The 14,838-nt window shown below is 36.3% G+C and overlaps 1 protein-coding gene across 2 annotated transcripts in view; it reads right to left on the bottom strand.

The window, feature by feature from the left end:
- The window catches only part of ELL (elongation factor for RNA polymerase II), a 128,572-nt gene that overhangs the window by 60,312 nt on the left and 53,422 nt on the right, over positions 1-14,838 (bottom strand). For both annotated transcript variants that reach the window (XR_004231244.1, XM_031948197.1), the window contains exon 2: positions 2,310-2,357. Coding sequence is in view for 1 of the 2 variants with exons in the window: in XM_031948197.1 (XP_031804057.1) it covers positions 2,310-2,357 (48 nt within the window). In the remaining variant the exon portion in view is untranslated. The remainder of the gene's footprint in view (positions 1-2,309; positions 2,358-14,838) is intronic.

The following is a 14,838-nucleotide window of genomic DNA, read 5'->3' as shown; positions in this document are numbered from 1 at the left end:
AGTCTTTCAGTATTATTATATGGCAAGACTCTTTTTATCCATCAATATAAGCCACAAACATATTCCACTGTTCAAAACTTGTCCTCTGTAACACCTTACCTGCAAAGCAGCACTAGGGTAATGAGTTTTCACTAATGGTTCCAAGTAGGGTGTCATGACTGCTACCATCAACATTCTCCTTGCTCTCACAGACTAATTAGAACAATCTGTTTGTCTGTTTGTTTTTCTTCTATTGGCACCACTGTCTAAATGATTATTCATCACTGGTCATCTGCTAAGTTTTCCACTTCTTGATCTGCTGAAATCACAAGTAATTAAAGCATTGGGAGGTCACAGGGAGGAACTCTGTCTTCCCTTGGGGCTAAAAGTCTCAGTTCACACACTTTGATTTACTGGGGATTGTGGAGTAAGTTATTTCACTTTTCTGGACCTAATTTTAAACTGAGAATGATAATATAAACAAACATGTCTATAGTGCTAAATGTTTGTAAATGTGCTTTGAATACACAATCTCATGTAATCTTGGGCCAAGTGCAGTGCCCCAAGTGGTGCACTGGGGTAGATGATGCAGTGGGGTAGAGTGCTGGCCAAGGACTCAGGAAGGCCTGAGCTCAAACCTGGTCTCGGATACTTAATAGCTGTGTGACTCTTCATTTTCCACAACATGAAATGAATATAATAACAGCACCAATCCTCAAAGGGCTATTGTGAGGATCAAATGAGACAATACTTATAACATATCTAGCACAGTGCCTGGCACTCTATAAACACTTCTTTTTCTCCTTCTTCACAACAATCCCCAGAAACGGGTACCACAGGTATTATCATTTTACAAATGAGAAAACTGAAACACAGAGAGGTTAAGTTATTTGCCCATAGTTAATAATAAAGGCATAATCTGACATATTTTTATAAATAATACTTCTTTTTAAGAGTACTACTAGGATCAAATTAGATATTTGATATCTAAATGATATCTAAATATCTAAAATACTTTTAATTCTAAAGTGAGAGACAGTGACATTATCATCACTTTCATTTCCAGAGCCTAGTATGATGCCTTCTATACAAGCAATAATCACTTAACACATATTTGAATTGAATTACAGATGAAGAAACTGAGGATCAGATTAAGTGAAATCATACAATGAGTTAAATAACAGTCTGGATTCAAACCCAAGTCTCTGGCTTCTAGTAGAACATTTTCTCTACTAGCCCCAGCAAAATATAGTAAGTAAGGCACAATAAGAAAGTGAGAGATCTTAGAACTGTGACACAAGAACAATTCAGATAATTAATGAGATTACACACATATTTGTCTATCATTAGATATTTGAAGGGCAATGATGTTAAATGAGAATTATTAAACTTGTGGCTCTACAGAACAGAACTAAGATCAAAGGACTGAACAGTTAAAGCCAAATGGACACACGATTTTAAGAACAACTTTCTTACATCTACAACTAATTTAAAAAAAAAAAAGGACAATCTAGATAGGGAATGAAATGTAATAGTCTTCTCTAAAATATAATGTTCTCTAGGAGCAGTTTTCTTGGGGGGCTTCTGGGAGCAGCCTTCATTTCAGATTCAGTAATCACCCCAAATGCAGCCAGGAATTAAAGTCCAAATCCTTTATTATCTCTTTCAAAGTCTTGTCTCCTTCACTTGGGGCTCGGTTAGTTTTTCTGGAGGCCTTCTGTAGTCTTGGTTCCGAGAGCTTAAGCTGCCTTCTCTGGCTTGTGAATCTCCTCGACTGATTCCTGGCTGAGGCTCCAAGAGCTTCTAGTGGGCTTGTCCTTTCTGGTCCTGATAGCTCCTCCTTATATATCCCACACTGAGTATACACCAATCATTATATCACTAGGAAAACATTATTTGTTGTAGGATTAAATCAGTGCTAAACTAGATTTAACCACTGTCTCAATTCCACTTACTTAACACCTTGTAAGAATCCCAACAGAACGACATAGCTTGTCACTGGAAGTGTTCAAGCAGAGACTGGAGATACTTGTTTTTATTTTTAATTCTGTTGTTTTAATTTTTTTAATTTTAATAATTTTTATTTTAATTCTGAACTTCAACACCAAATAAAATGGGCACTTGCACAGACAGAAGAGAACAAAAAAGGAAGGTGGTAGATGAAATGAAACCACAGGTCTCTACTATGTACAATTTGCTTTTGTTTTTAAGGATATAATAAGATCAACCTGTAGCTTCCAAAGCTGTTGGATGACAACTTATCAAAGATGCTGTAGAAAGGAATTCTTATTTTTGGAGAGGGACTATATATATAAAGTTCTCTCTCTTACCCCTTGGCTTCCTTGAAATCGGATCGATGGTTTCAAAGCAACAGAATCCTACAAGAAAAAGGGGGAAATATGTATTAGTAAAAGCATAAAGAAATTTTAAAATTCATTAATGTTATGTTTAAGACCATTTTCAAGATTGTACCTAATTTTTAAAGCTTTAACACTGTACTTAAACATTTAACTCTGCTTGAGAGACTCCTCTCACATTGAAAATGTTGTTTGGTTTTTTAATCACCCGAAATACACTTGCTTCAAAGAAAATCATTTTGTTCCCCTAGGTTTCAATTTTTTATTTAAAATAAAGAAGTCAGACTATATTGTTTCCAGCTCTAAAATTATTTTATTTAACTTTCGGAAGAAGTCATGGTCTGTTGAGATTTTTGACTTTTTAAAAGAAAAAGATTATTTCAACAAGTTGTTTAAACAGCTCAACGAGATTTTGAATTTACTCAGACTTAACTATGAGGTAATCATAATGATATATCATTCAACAATCAAATTTTTCTTCTAAATCACTAATAATTATGCTAGATGTGGCAGAAGATAATATTGGATCTTGATATCCAATAACAAGAGCATTAAATCTCTATTATATAATCACATGTGCACACACAAGACAACTTGATTAGTTCTGGAAAAATATCAGAATTGTTGCTGACAACTGCTTACCCTGCTAATTAAATCATGGGTTATTGATATATAACAGCTCCCCATTTCTGTGGTGCTTTACAGTTTATAAAAGGCTTTGTTCACAATCCATTGAAGTAGGTAATAGAGATATTAGCCCTATACAGATGAGGAAACTGAGAACCAGTTAAAGAAAATGACTTGGCCAAGGACATGAGATATCATTAATAGATGCTGGTAATCGGCTAGAAAGGAACCTTGAAGTCTTAGATTCCAATAGATGAAATTCTACTGATTCTAAACCCAAGGTTTTTGACACTATACCACATTAAGCATAACTTCAGGTTTTCTTTCAAATCAATTTAATAATCCTTATTGAGCACCAAAGCAAAGTATTAGGCTATGCATCAACAAAGATAAAAAATTAAAATAAGACTCCTCTCTTTAGCTCCATGAGGTTGTGATACATGCAAAAATAACCATGATATCAAGTCATAGCCAAGTGTAATGAAGTGGGCAAAAGAAAGCTATATGAAATTTTAAGATGAAAAGTTTGGGTTTTTTACTGTCTTGAAGTGATAGGGAAAACCTTCATAAAGAAGGTGGCATATCCTTTGAGCAAAATAATGGATGAAAAATCCAACAAGTGAAAAAAGGAAGAACATTTTAGGGAAAAGAAAGAGAATCAGTAAAAGCATTCAGGGGAAAATATAGGGGGTGTATTTGGGAGACAGAGTGATCCAGTTTGCCATGTTCAACTAGTACTGTCTTCAATATGGAGTATGAACCAAAAAGATGTAAAGTTAGGGATAAAACAATAGTAGCACCAGAGATGTTGGATGTTGACTTCTAAGTATAGAATACATGAAGAAAATAAGCTGATAAGACAGAATTGGTGAACTGTCAGGTCTTCAAAAAAAAGTAATAAAAATTATGCTCTTATAGACTATTGTTAACTATTTTGATACCAAACATATCCAAATTCAAGTACAATTACACTACACAGATAAATGTATACAAACTGTGGCTATACATGGCTTTTATAAGTCTTGGGTTCCCTAGAATCTGAATACTGCATATGGACATTCAGCAAGACATGTGTCCTGCTAATTCCAGCCACAAATCCGGAGATTAAGCCCTAGATAATTTTGGCAAACCATTTCACCCCTGGAAAGGAAAGCATATTTTCACCAAATATAGTCAGTGAAGCAGCATGGTGTTTTAGGGAAAAAGTAATGAATTTAAGGTAAAGTCAGAAACAACAATGGTGGATCATAGAAATTCCACCTAAAAGAGATTATACAGATGATCTAAATTTAATCCCCTCAATCAGTCAACAAACATTTATTAAGCACTTCGCATGTTTTAGGCACTATATTCCAAAGATCAAAATAATCCATGTGTCCAAGGAGTTAACACTCTAAAGGGAGAAACAACATGCAAATAAATGTACAAAAAAGATATATGGAGGGTAAACTGGAAGTAATCAACATAGAGAAGGCACTTGTATTAAGAGGAGCTGGTAAAGGCTTCTTGAAGAAAGGGAGAGTTAGGTGAGATCCTGAAAGAAGCCAGAAAAAAGTCAGGAAGTAGAGACAAGGAGGAAAAATGTTTAAGAGAGAGGAGGGAGGAAGGAGTGGGAGCGGGTGCAAAGGCAAAGAGTGGGGGTGGAATGTTTTGTTCATTTTACAGAAAAGAAACTAAGACCCAGAAAAGGGAAGTGAGCTAGCCCAAGGTTGCATAATTTGCACACTGGATGGAGTAATGGAAAAAGCCCTGAGCCTGCACGGGAATCTCAGCTCTGCTCCTTAGTACAAGTATAATCTTGGGCAACACACCACATGTCTGAGTCTCTTTCTCCTCTCTATAAAATAACTGGATTAGATCGTATGCCCTCTTAGACACTTTCTACTGCTCAATACACAATCCTGTTGCTAGGTATCAGAGCTGAACCTTATTTTTCCTGAGTCAGTTTTCTCCTCTAGAAAGGGGGGACAAATTTCTAAAATACCTATCTAATCCATGTTTTGCATAAACCATAAAGGTCTAAAAAAGGTCTAAAAACTAGGAAAAGCCAAGTGCGCATAGGAAAGTGGAAATATGTCAGTAAATACAAGAACGAAGAGAAACAGAGGAGATGGAAGCCAAGGTAAAAGGAAAAAGGAACAGCCAATGAAGAACAATAGAACAGCATCAGCTGGGAGTCTTTTAGATGGAATGGCTCTCAAAGCCATCAACTTTCCCAAGGAAAGGGAAGCTACCCTCTTAGACAAATGGCAGAGCTCACAGTGGTGTCAAAGAATATCTGTAGGCCTGGTTATACTACAAGAAGTCAAAAAAACAAAAGGTGCAGGCTTGAAACCTACGGGTCAGTCAATGTAGGCGCTTCTCTGGGAAAAGTACTAGACTGAGAGTCAAGTCTAAATTCTTGCTTCAATTCTCTGAGTCTCTTTTTTAACTCTAAGGAAATCAAACAGTACATTTTCTCACTGGTAAAACAGGCTGTGGGAGAAGATGCAGAAAGAGATTGCTGAGGTACACTTCAGCTCTAATGTTTTAGGACTCTAGAATTCATTTCAATCTACTGTACTCTAGAGAGACTAAAAAGTTCAATTCAAACCTAACTCAATCTCTTGTATTGAGATATCTCATTGGCACAGTTCCTTTTAAAAAATACAAACAAGGGATTACAAAGGAGAGTGGTGTAAAAGATGTCTTCAGAGTAACATATGACCAAAAAAGAAGACTAGCGGGTGCCCTATAATAGGGGACAATGACCTTCAGATCTACACAAAGTGAAGACAACATGAGGAAACATCTTTGCCAGACTTTAAGAGATGATTTGAAGAGGAGTTGCCCATAATGGACCACTATGAATCAGGCTGTGTTCAGTACTGCTGGAGGAAAAACTACTTTTTCAGTTACTGTGAAAATCTAATGGAGGCAACGAGTTTACAATTAAGTAAATATGGGGGCAGCTAAGTGGTGCAGTAGTTAGAGCATCAGCCAGGAAGTCAGGAAGACCTGAGTTCAAATTTGACCTCAGACACTTAACACTTCCTAGCTGGGTGACCCTGGACAAGTCACTTAACCCCAAATGCCTCAGGGAGGAAAAAAAACACCAAATAAGTAAATACAAGCAACTGAAGAAGAATCAGGAAAGGTCTCTTATAGGAGAGTATCCTTGAGACAGTGGAGAGGAGGAGGTGCATTCAAGGTTGAAAGACAACTTTTGAAAAAATACAGAAATGGAAAACAGAACATCTTGTATGAAGAGCAGTGAGGGAACCAGTTTTTCTAGACAACAGAGTCCATGAATTCCTTGCTGTTTTTGTTTAGGAAAAAAAAAATTGGTATCTCTCATTAGATACCAATCAATTGAGGAATGTCTGAATAAGTTGTGGTATATGACAATAATGGAGTATTATTGTTCTATTTTTAAAAATGAAGAAGACACTGATTACAGAAAGGCCTGGAAAGATTTGTACAAACTGACATTGAGGAAAACAAGCAGAACCAGGAATACACGGTACACATTAATAGCAAGAATGTGTGATGATCAACTCTGAAAGACTTGGTTCTACTCAGTGGTTCAATGATCCAAAGCAATTCCAATAGACTTTGGTCAGAAAATGCCATGTGCATCCAGAAAAAGAACTGAGGAGACAATGTAAATCAATACATGCTATGTTCACTTCTTTTTGGGGGTTTTTTCCACCTCTTCCATGGTTTTTCCCTTTTGCTCTGATTTTTCTCTCCCAACATGATTCATAAAGCAATATGTTTAAAAATAAATAAACTAAGTGGAAGGAAGGGAAAAAAAAAAAACGGTTTTGTGTGTGTGTGTGTGTGTGTGTTGGGAGATGGGAAAGAGCTATTGTGTTATTAATTTAATTACAAACCTTTGGGGTAACACACCTGGAAAGGTAGGTCAGAGCCAGATTGGGAGTGGCTTTAAATGCGAAAGAGGTATTTTAATTTATCCCAGTATCAAGAGGGAGCCACTGTAGCCTTTTCTTTCCTTTTTCCCTCACTGGAGCTTTTTGAGTAATGAATTAACACTGGTCTTACTTGTAACTTTAGGAATGTCACTTATCTGATACATGGAGGAAGAGACTGGCAGCAATACCAATTAGTTTGTTGCAGCAGTTCAAGCCAGAAGTGATGAGGGATTGACTTGGGCTGCTGGTTTTATAGCTAACAAATTTTAATAATAAAAATAATAGTTAGCATTTATAAAGTCTCTATTATTCATCAGGTACTGTTTTAGCACTTTACAAATATTAGTTCATTTGATCCTCACAACAGTTCTATAAAGTAGGATAACTATTATTATCCTCACTTTACAGCTAAGGAAACTGTGGCAAACTTGCCCAGGGTCACACAGCTGGCACCAGATTTGAATTGAGGTCTTTGTGACTCCAGTTACACCACTCTCTCAACTGTACCACTTAGGAGGTCTAATCCAGAAATGTTATATAGGCAAGATTGATGAGTCTTGGCAACTTGTTGGATCTAAAGGGTAAAGAGTGAAGAGCAGAGAATGGATAACTTAGAGATTGTGAACTTGAATGGAAGAATGATCTCCAATAATAATTAATTTGAAAAAAAATCAGAAAAGGGGTAGGGTTATGGGGAGGAAAGGAAAGGAGAGGAGAGGAGAGAAAAGGGGTGGGATTATGGGGAGGAGAGGAGAGAAAGACAAGTTCTATTTTGGACATGTTAAAGGGCAGTCGTTTTACCATCACTTTGATGAGTCCAGAAGGCATTCGACAATGTGAAAAGAAATTCAGGAGAGTTTCCAAAAGAACTGGAAATACAGTAATCATTCTAACAGTTCGTGGATTATCACATTATCAACTTCTTCACAAAATATAATCTACATAGTATCTTCATTTCTACTTTTTAGAATCCCTCCTTTCAATGGCTTTTAGTACATGACAAACTATTTCATTTTGGAAAAATATCAAAGTTCTTGCTAATATATGTCTATTCTGCTTAATTAAAGCATTGGTATTTATTTATTTAAAGTGTTATTGGTATTTAAAGAATCATTCCTCATTTCTGTCTTTATATCCCAGCCCCTAATGCCTAGTAAACCACAGGTGCTTAGTAAGTACTTGTTGATTCAATTATTGATCTATTATACAGACTCTACAGAGAATTTTCAAAAATTGTAATATGCAATGTTTAAAGTTGCTTGTGAATGAAATTCTGTTTTATATCAAACAGAAAGGAAGGTTTTGGGAAAGGTGAACTGGTGTTATATTTGTTGAAGTAGTGAGTGCATAAAAAATATCAACTATGAGGAATTCAGAGAAGCATGGGAAAAACTCATATGATATGATTCAGGGTAAAGTAATCAAAACTATAAAACAATATATACAATGACTATCATGTAAATGAAAACAAGAAAGCTGGTCAAACTCTCCTGATACTCTTAGTTCAGAAGAACAGATGAAAAACTGTGTAATTTCAGTGTTGATGGGTTTTGTTTAAGTGTTTTCCGTTATTAGGAAGGATATTCAAACTACAAATGAATGGGGGGGGGGGGGGGGGGGGGGGGAGAAGGGAAAGAGAGAGAATAGAGTAGCTCACATCTTTATCAGTATCACTTTAAGGTCTTCCTGTTTGTTTTACAGATGAGGAAACTTGGATCCAGAGACAATAACTTGCCTGTCTATTAACAACTATTCAAATAGCTAGTACATACATAGCTCAGGCTAGAATGGCAAATCTCCTGACTCCCAACTGAACGTTCATCCCACTACATCATCAAAGTGTTTTGTAAAGCACTTAACATTATACAAATGTTATTTTATTACTGTTAAACTTTATTTAAAAAGGGAGGGAAGGATGTTTTGCATTTTAGAAATAACATATTAAGATAAATATGTTCTCAAACTTGAGACTGGGATAATTAAGCATATATCATTCAGAATAATGTTATTGTTCAAAATCTAAAGACTAGTATTACAAATTTCAAAGATATAGTTTTGCTTACTCAATCCAAGCAAACAAAAGGCTAACATGGGTACAATAGGAAAAGCAATGGATTTCAAGGCTGAAGACTTGAATTCAAATTCTGGCTCAACAACTTAACTACTCTGTGATGGTAAGGCAAGTATCTTATTTTAAAATGAGGAAATAAGGAGATGGACTAGATGACTTCTAAAACCTAAAGTTTTCATTTAACATTCACATTTTGAGTTGTTATTGTTAACCATAATAGGAAATGAAATAATTAGATTAGCTCACCAAATTAATTTAGAGGAAGCACCCATTCACCAAAAGTAAGTAATGGTTTAAAAAAAAAAAAAACCATCCTCTGAGAATCCACTGGATGAAGGTTTGTTCAGATACGGAAATTCATGACCATTAAGGTCCACAACAACAAAATCATAGCTCCTTCAATAAGCTCCTAGGTACTGAAATGTTCAAAGTAACACTCTAAACACTCTAAAAAACACTCTAAACAACCCCCGACATAGCTCAGCTTTCTATAGTTAACACTAAAAAAACTAAGCTCACTGACAACAAAGGCTTTCTACTACTGTGTTCAATTTGAGGCATTTGTTTTAGCAACAGAGCAACACATACAATCCTATGTGCATACTTATCCACATGCCCCTTATGGCAGACTAGCTGTACATCTTCAGACACCTAAGTTGTCAAGTTTTTAAATTTGTGTAAATCCATTGTCAGCATAAATTCAAAAGTAACTTTCTATCTAGAATAGAAAGCAACAGTGATTAAGAGAGCAATCTGCACTGAGAGAAGGTTATGGGGACTGGATGTGGATCACAACATAGTATTTTCACTTTTTGTTGTTGTTTGCTTGCATTTTGTTTTCTTTCTCATTTGTTCCCTTTTCAATTTGATTTTTCTTTTGCAGTGTGATAATTGTGGAAATATGTATAGAAGAATAGCACATGTTTAACATATACTGGATTACTTGCCATCTAGGAGATGGGGTGGGGGAAGGGAAAGAGAAAAATTTGGAACACAAGGTTTTGCAAGGGTGAATGTTGAAAACTATCTTTGCATATGTTTTGAGAACAAAAAGCTTTAATAATAATAAAAAAAATTAAAACAGAATAGGAACCAACAAAAATCTTCTACACTTTTCTAAAATTCTTGGTTGCAATTAAAATAATTTTATCTCTACCACAATAAGAAGCAAAAGAACTCTTTTTAGTTTCAATTCCTCCAAAAACCTTCTGTGTAACACAGGGGAATACCTCTATGAAGCTATAGGTAGTGTATACAAAACCTTCCAAGAGGAGTAACATCAGCCTACTTTGAGAAAAAGAAGTGAACTGACAGGATACTTGGCAGTAGAGTCTGGGATGGCGCCCAGCCCTACTACTCATTGGTTTATGTGGTCTTCACCAAATCAAGTTTTCTGAATTCTGCTTTCCTCATCTGTAAAGTGAATAGAATTCTTATACAACTTAGCTTAAATGTGACTGTGAAGATCAAAGTTAAATTAAGTATGGTATGACTATAAAACACTGATGGATTTGCTATACTCTGGAAAAACAAAGATTTAGGTAACAAAAAAAAATGAAAGATATCAATAAAACTGATTTCCAAAAAGAAATTACCTTATTTTTAAAAGATGACAAAACTGTTACCATCAACACAAAGTCAAATTATTTATTAACTTGCTGTTTAATATATTTTTTAACTTTCTTTAATTTTCTTGGGTTTTATTTTGATTTGTTTTCCTTTATAACAGAACTAACATGGCAATGCTTTGCATGATTACATGTGTATAACCTATTTCAAATTGCTTGCATTTTTTTTAATAGCCTTTTATTTACAGGCTATATGCATTGGTAACTTTACAGCATTAACAATTGCCAAACCTCTTCATTCCAATTTTTCACCTCTTACCCCCTACCCCCTTCCCCAGATGGCAGGATGACCAGTAGATGTTAAATATATTAAAATATAAATTAGATACACAATAAGTATACATGACCAAACCGTTATTTTGCTGTACAAAAAGAATCAGACTCTGAAATATTGTACAATTAGCTTGTGAAGGAAATCAAAAATGCAGGTGGACATAAATATAGGGATTGGGAATTCAATGTAATGGTTTTTAGTCATCACCCAGAGTTCTTTCTCTGGGTGTAGCTGGTTCAGTTCATTACTGCTCCATTGGAAATGACTTGGTTGATCTCGTTGCTGAGGATGGCCAGGTCCATCAGAACTGGTCATCATATAGTATTGTTGTTGAAGTATATAATGATGTCCTGGTCCTGCTCATTTCACTCTTGCTGTTTAATATTAAGACATATTCCTTGAATATGTGACCTCTCTTATAGCTCCATATGCTGTTTTGGAACATAATTTCAGACCTCAAAGGTTTCATTTTTAAAATAAAAGCACAATACATCCTGCCTCAACTGCCTCAATAAGCCTGAGCATAGAAGGAAAAAAACCTTTTTAACAGCAACAAAAAGGGAAAGGAATTCACCCAAAGCTAGTTTAAACCTGTTAGTATTTATTATCACATATACATATATGAGACAATGCAACGATAACCAGCACTGTCCTTATTTGTCATTTTGTCATCAACCCACCCTTGGTATTGCCACCTGGCAATTCACATAGCCCACAAATCTGAGAGATTGCCTTTCCTCTCCATACAGAATTACACTCCTGCAAAACCAGACTCTGTCAGAGAAACAAATGGAGACATCTTACACACTTTGCAGCAAGATCACTTTTCCCCAGACTACCACATCATGACACAAACCACAACAGATTGCTCATAAGAAGGCCTGCCAGTGTCTGGCCTCCATGTCAACATGTACTATGTACAGACTCCATCCTTCTGGAGGAACATTCCCAAAAGCCAATGCTCATCTCTTGCGAGCTCCTCACAGAACAATGACTGGGTCTCCCAAGTTTCAATCTAACCTAAAAGAAGGGGAAAAATACAAGTTCCTAAAATTAAAGCATATAATTTTTTAAAAACTCTCATATGAACCGAAAATTGAATTTAGAAATTCCAATTAATTTTCTGACTAACATCTTGCACATCTGCATTTATCTCTAACAAGAGAACTTGGATAAAGCATGTCAGGAAGAAAAAGCAACAGCTTGCTAATAAGCCATTTAGTGGAGAAATCTAGATTCTAGTTCCCTCTCTGCCAGTAATTAATTCAGTGCTTCCCTTCCCTCTCTAGGCAGTTCTTAGTCTCCTCATCCATAAAAATGAAATCAATTCTTTATGCTTCAGTTTTCTTATTGTTAAACGAGGATAATAATACCTCCAACAATTACCTCACAGGAAAGGAGTGAGACTCATATGAGATCATGCAAAGCACCTTTAAACTCTACAAAGAAGTATGACAACATCTACAATAGGTACTTGATCTGAGGGAAAAATAAAAAGATCAAGGATCCAGGGGAAGGCAAAAAGATATAGGAGATACAAATGGGGATATAGGGGATATAGATATAGGAGATGACATGGGGAAGAAAGGAGAGGAGAGATATACAATGATTGGGAGACGGGGATTAGAAAAGGCCTATCATGTAGAAGGTGATATTGAATTGAGTCAAAAGTAACATAACTAGGGACTCAGAGATGGAAGGAAAGGGAATTAGCATTTACAATGTTTACCACGTGGCCAACACTTTACAAATATCTCATTTTGCTCTTCAATTAAGCATATGCCATTATCATCCCCTTTCACAGTTGAGGAAATTGAGGCAAACACAGGCAAGTAAGACTTGCCAAGAGTCCCTCGGTAGAAAGTTTAAGTGAAACAGGATCTGAATTCCATTCACTTTTCCTGCCTCCAGGCCCAACATTATCTCCACCGCACCTCTTAATGCCTCTCAGAAGTGAAAAATAAGAGACTGCAGGTCTGGGGGACAGCCCAAGTATGAGAAATACCTCTAAGGCCAGTTAGGCTGACCAAGTACCAGAAAGGAAGGTAGGACTAAGTTGTAAAGATTTTTAAATCCCAAAGGAGTCTATATTTGGTCCTGGGGGTAATAAGAAGCCACTGGAGGCTGATCTCCCCATTTTGCAAATGAGGAACTCAAAGCTGTGAAGCTAAGTGATTTGTCCTGTGTTACTCAAGCAATTACCAAATTCTACTAAACCAGTAGGTAACAGAAATAGAGACGTGCTACAGAAGTTTGCCTAGATTAGAAGATGGGAAGGCTAGGATGCCCTCATATAGCCAGATGGATTCAGAAGTGAATGGATGGCTGCACTCAATAGAAGCTGAGATGTTTCAAAGTCACATAGAGAAAGGTTTCCAGTGGGTTGTGTCCCAGGGTCCTGTATTTGGCCTTGCTTACTATCTGAATAAATGGCTCAAATGAAGGCACAGATGCTACTCTCATCCAATTTTCAGAGGGCAAAAGGCTGGGAGGGACTCAAAGGATACCAGAATTAGGATTCAAAAGAACCTGAAAGGGTAGAATATTGGGCTGAATCTAGTAAGATCAAATTCACTGGGAATAATGGTAAAGTCTTATATTTGAATATACAAAATTAACTTTACTAGAGTAAGACACAAGAGGCATTATACAGGTAGCAACTATCCTGAAAAAGCCACAGGGGGCTTAGAAGCCCACAAGTTCACCACTGAGATAGCAGTGTGATATTGTATAAAAGAAAACGAATGTAAACTTGAGGGACACAAAGGCAGCCACAGCTTCTAAACACAGGACACAGTGTGTATTCTATTTTCATTAGACCTCAGCTGCAATTCAGAGCTCAGTTCTCAGCACAAATGTACAAGAAGGACACCAACAAGAGGGAGAGTTTCCAACACATTTGTGAAAAGCCTTGGGTCAATGTCACATAATTATGGGTTGAAAGAAGTACTTGAGGCTGTTTAACTTAATGAATACTCAGGGAAGATCACAATAGTTTTCAAGTATTTGAAGGAGTCTCAGGTAGAAAAGGAATCAGATTTGTTTGACTTGGTCACAGAGGACAGAATCAGGAGTGATAGGTATTATTGCAAAGAAGCCAATTCAGATTTGATTTCAGGAGAAACTTCTTAACAATTAGAATATTCAAAGTAGAAGGAGTTGCCTTGAAAGGAGATATGTTCTTCCTCTTTGGAAATTCCTTCCAACTGTTCAGAAAAGAGACTAGAAATAGAGATTAGAGAGTTGTATGAATAGAGATGATAATGCGACCCATGTGAACTAATGAGATAATGCAGAATCCAAAGCAAAAAGCAGACTGGTTAGGAGCCTGCTAGAGATGAGGTCCACAAAGGACACTCAGAGGAGCAGTAAAATAAGCATCCAAGAAGAGAAAGTGGACAACAATGTCAAATGAAGAAGAGATGCGGAGAAGGATGGATTTTGAAAGGTCACTGGATCTGGCAATTAAGAGACCATTGGTCTCAGAAGCATAGATTTAGAGTTTGAAGGGATCTTAGAGGTCAATCTGGGATGTTTAAAAACATGAGACCAAGGGGATAATGGTAAAGTTTTATGCTTGAATTTACTTGAATATACTTGAACTTACTGAGATATTAAATGAGAGAGGCAGCATTTGAACACAGATCTTTTAACTCCAAAGCCAGCATGCTTTCTATTGTACCGTACTGTATCCTCTGACTTTGAAAAGGGATCAATCTTAGCTAAGTGATGTGCTTGGAAGTCAGATAACAGGGGAAAGATAAAAGGAAGGTGAAGAGAAAGAAGAAAGTTGGAAGGAGGAAAGAGGAGGGAAGATGACAATAGGGACATTCTTCTGCAGAAGTCACCAGGGGATGAAATCAAGGATACAGGTAACAAGGTTAAATCTTAGCCAAAAAAAAAAAAAAAAAAAAAAAAGTCACCCCTTTATCAGAAACTGTAAATCAGACAGTGGGGTGGGGGAGGAGGACAAGATTATAAGGTGAAG

The sequence above is a fragment of the Sarcophilus harrisii genome, chromosome 1 (assembly GCF_902635505.1).
Source record: "Sarcophilus harrisii chromosome 1, mSarHar1.11, whole genome shotgun sequence".
Lineage (NCBI taxonomy): Eukaryota > Metazoa > Chordata > Mammalia > Dasyuromorphia > Dasyuridae > Sarcophilus > Sarcophilus harrisii.
The sequence above is the reverse complement of the archived record's forward strand: the minus strand, read 5'-3'. Positions and strand labels throughout refer to the sequence as shown.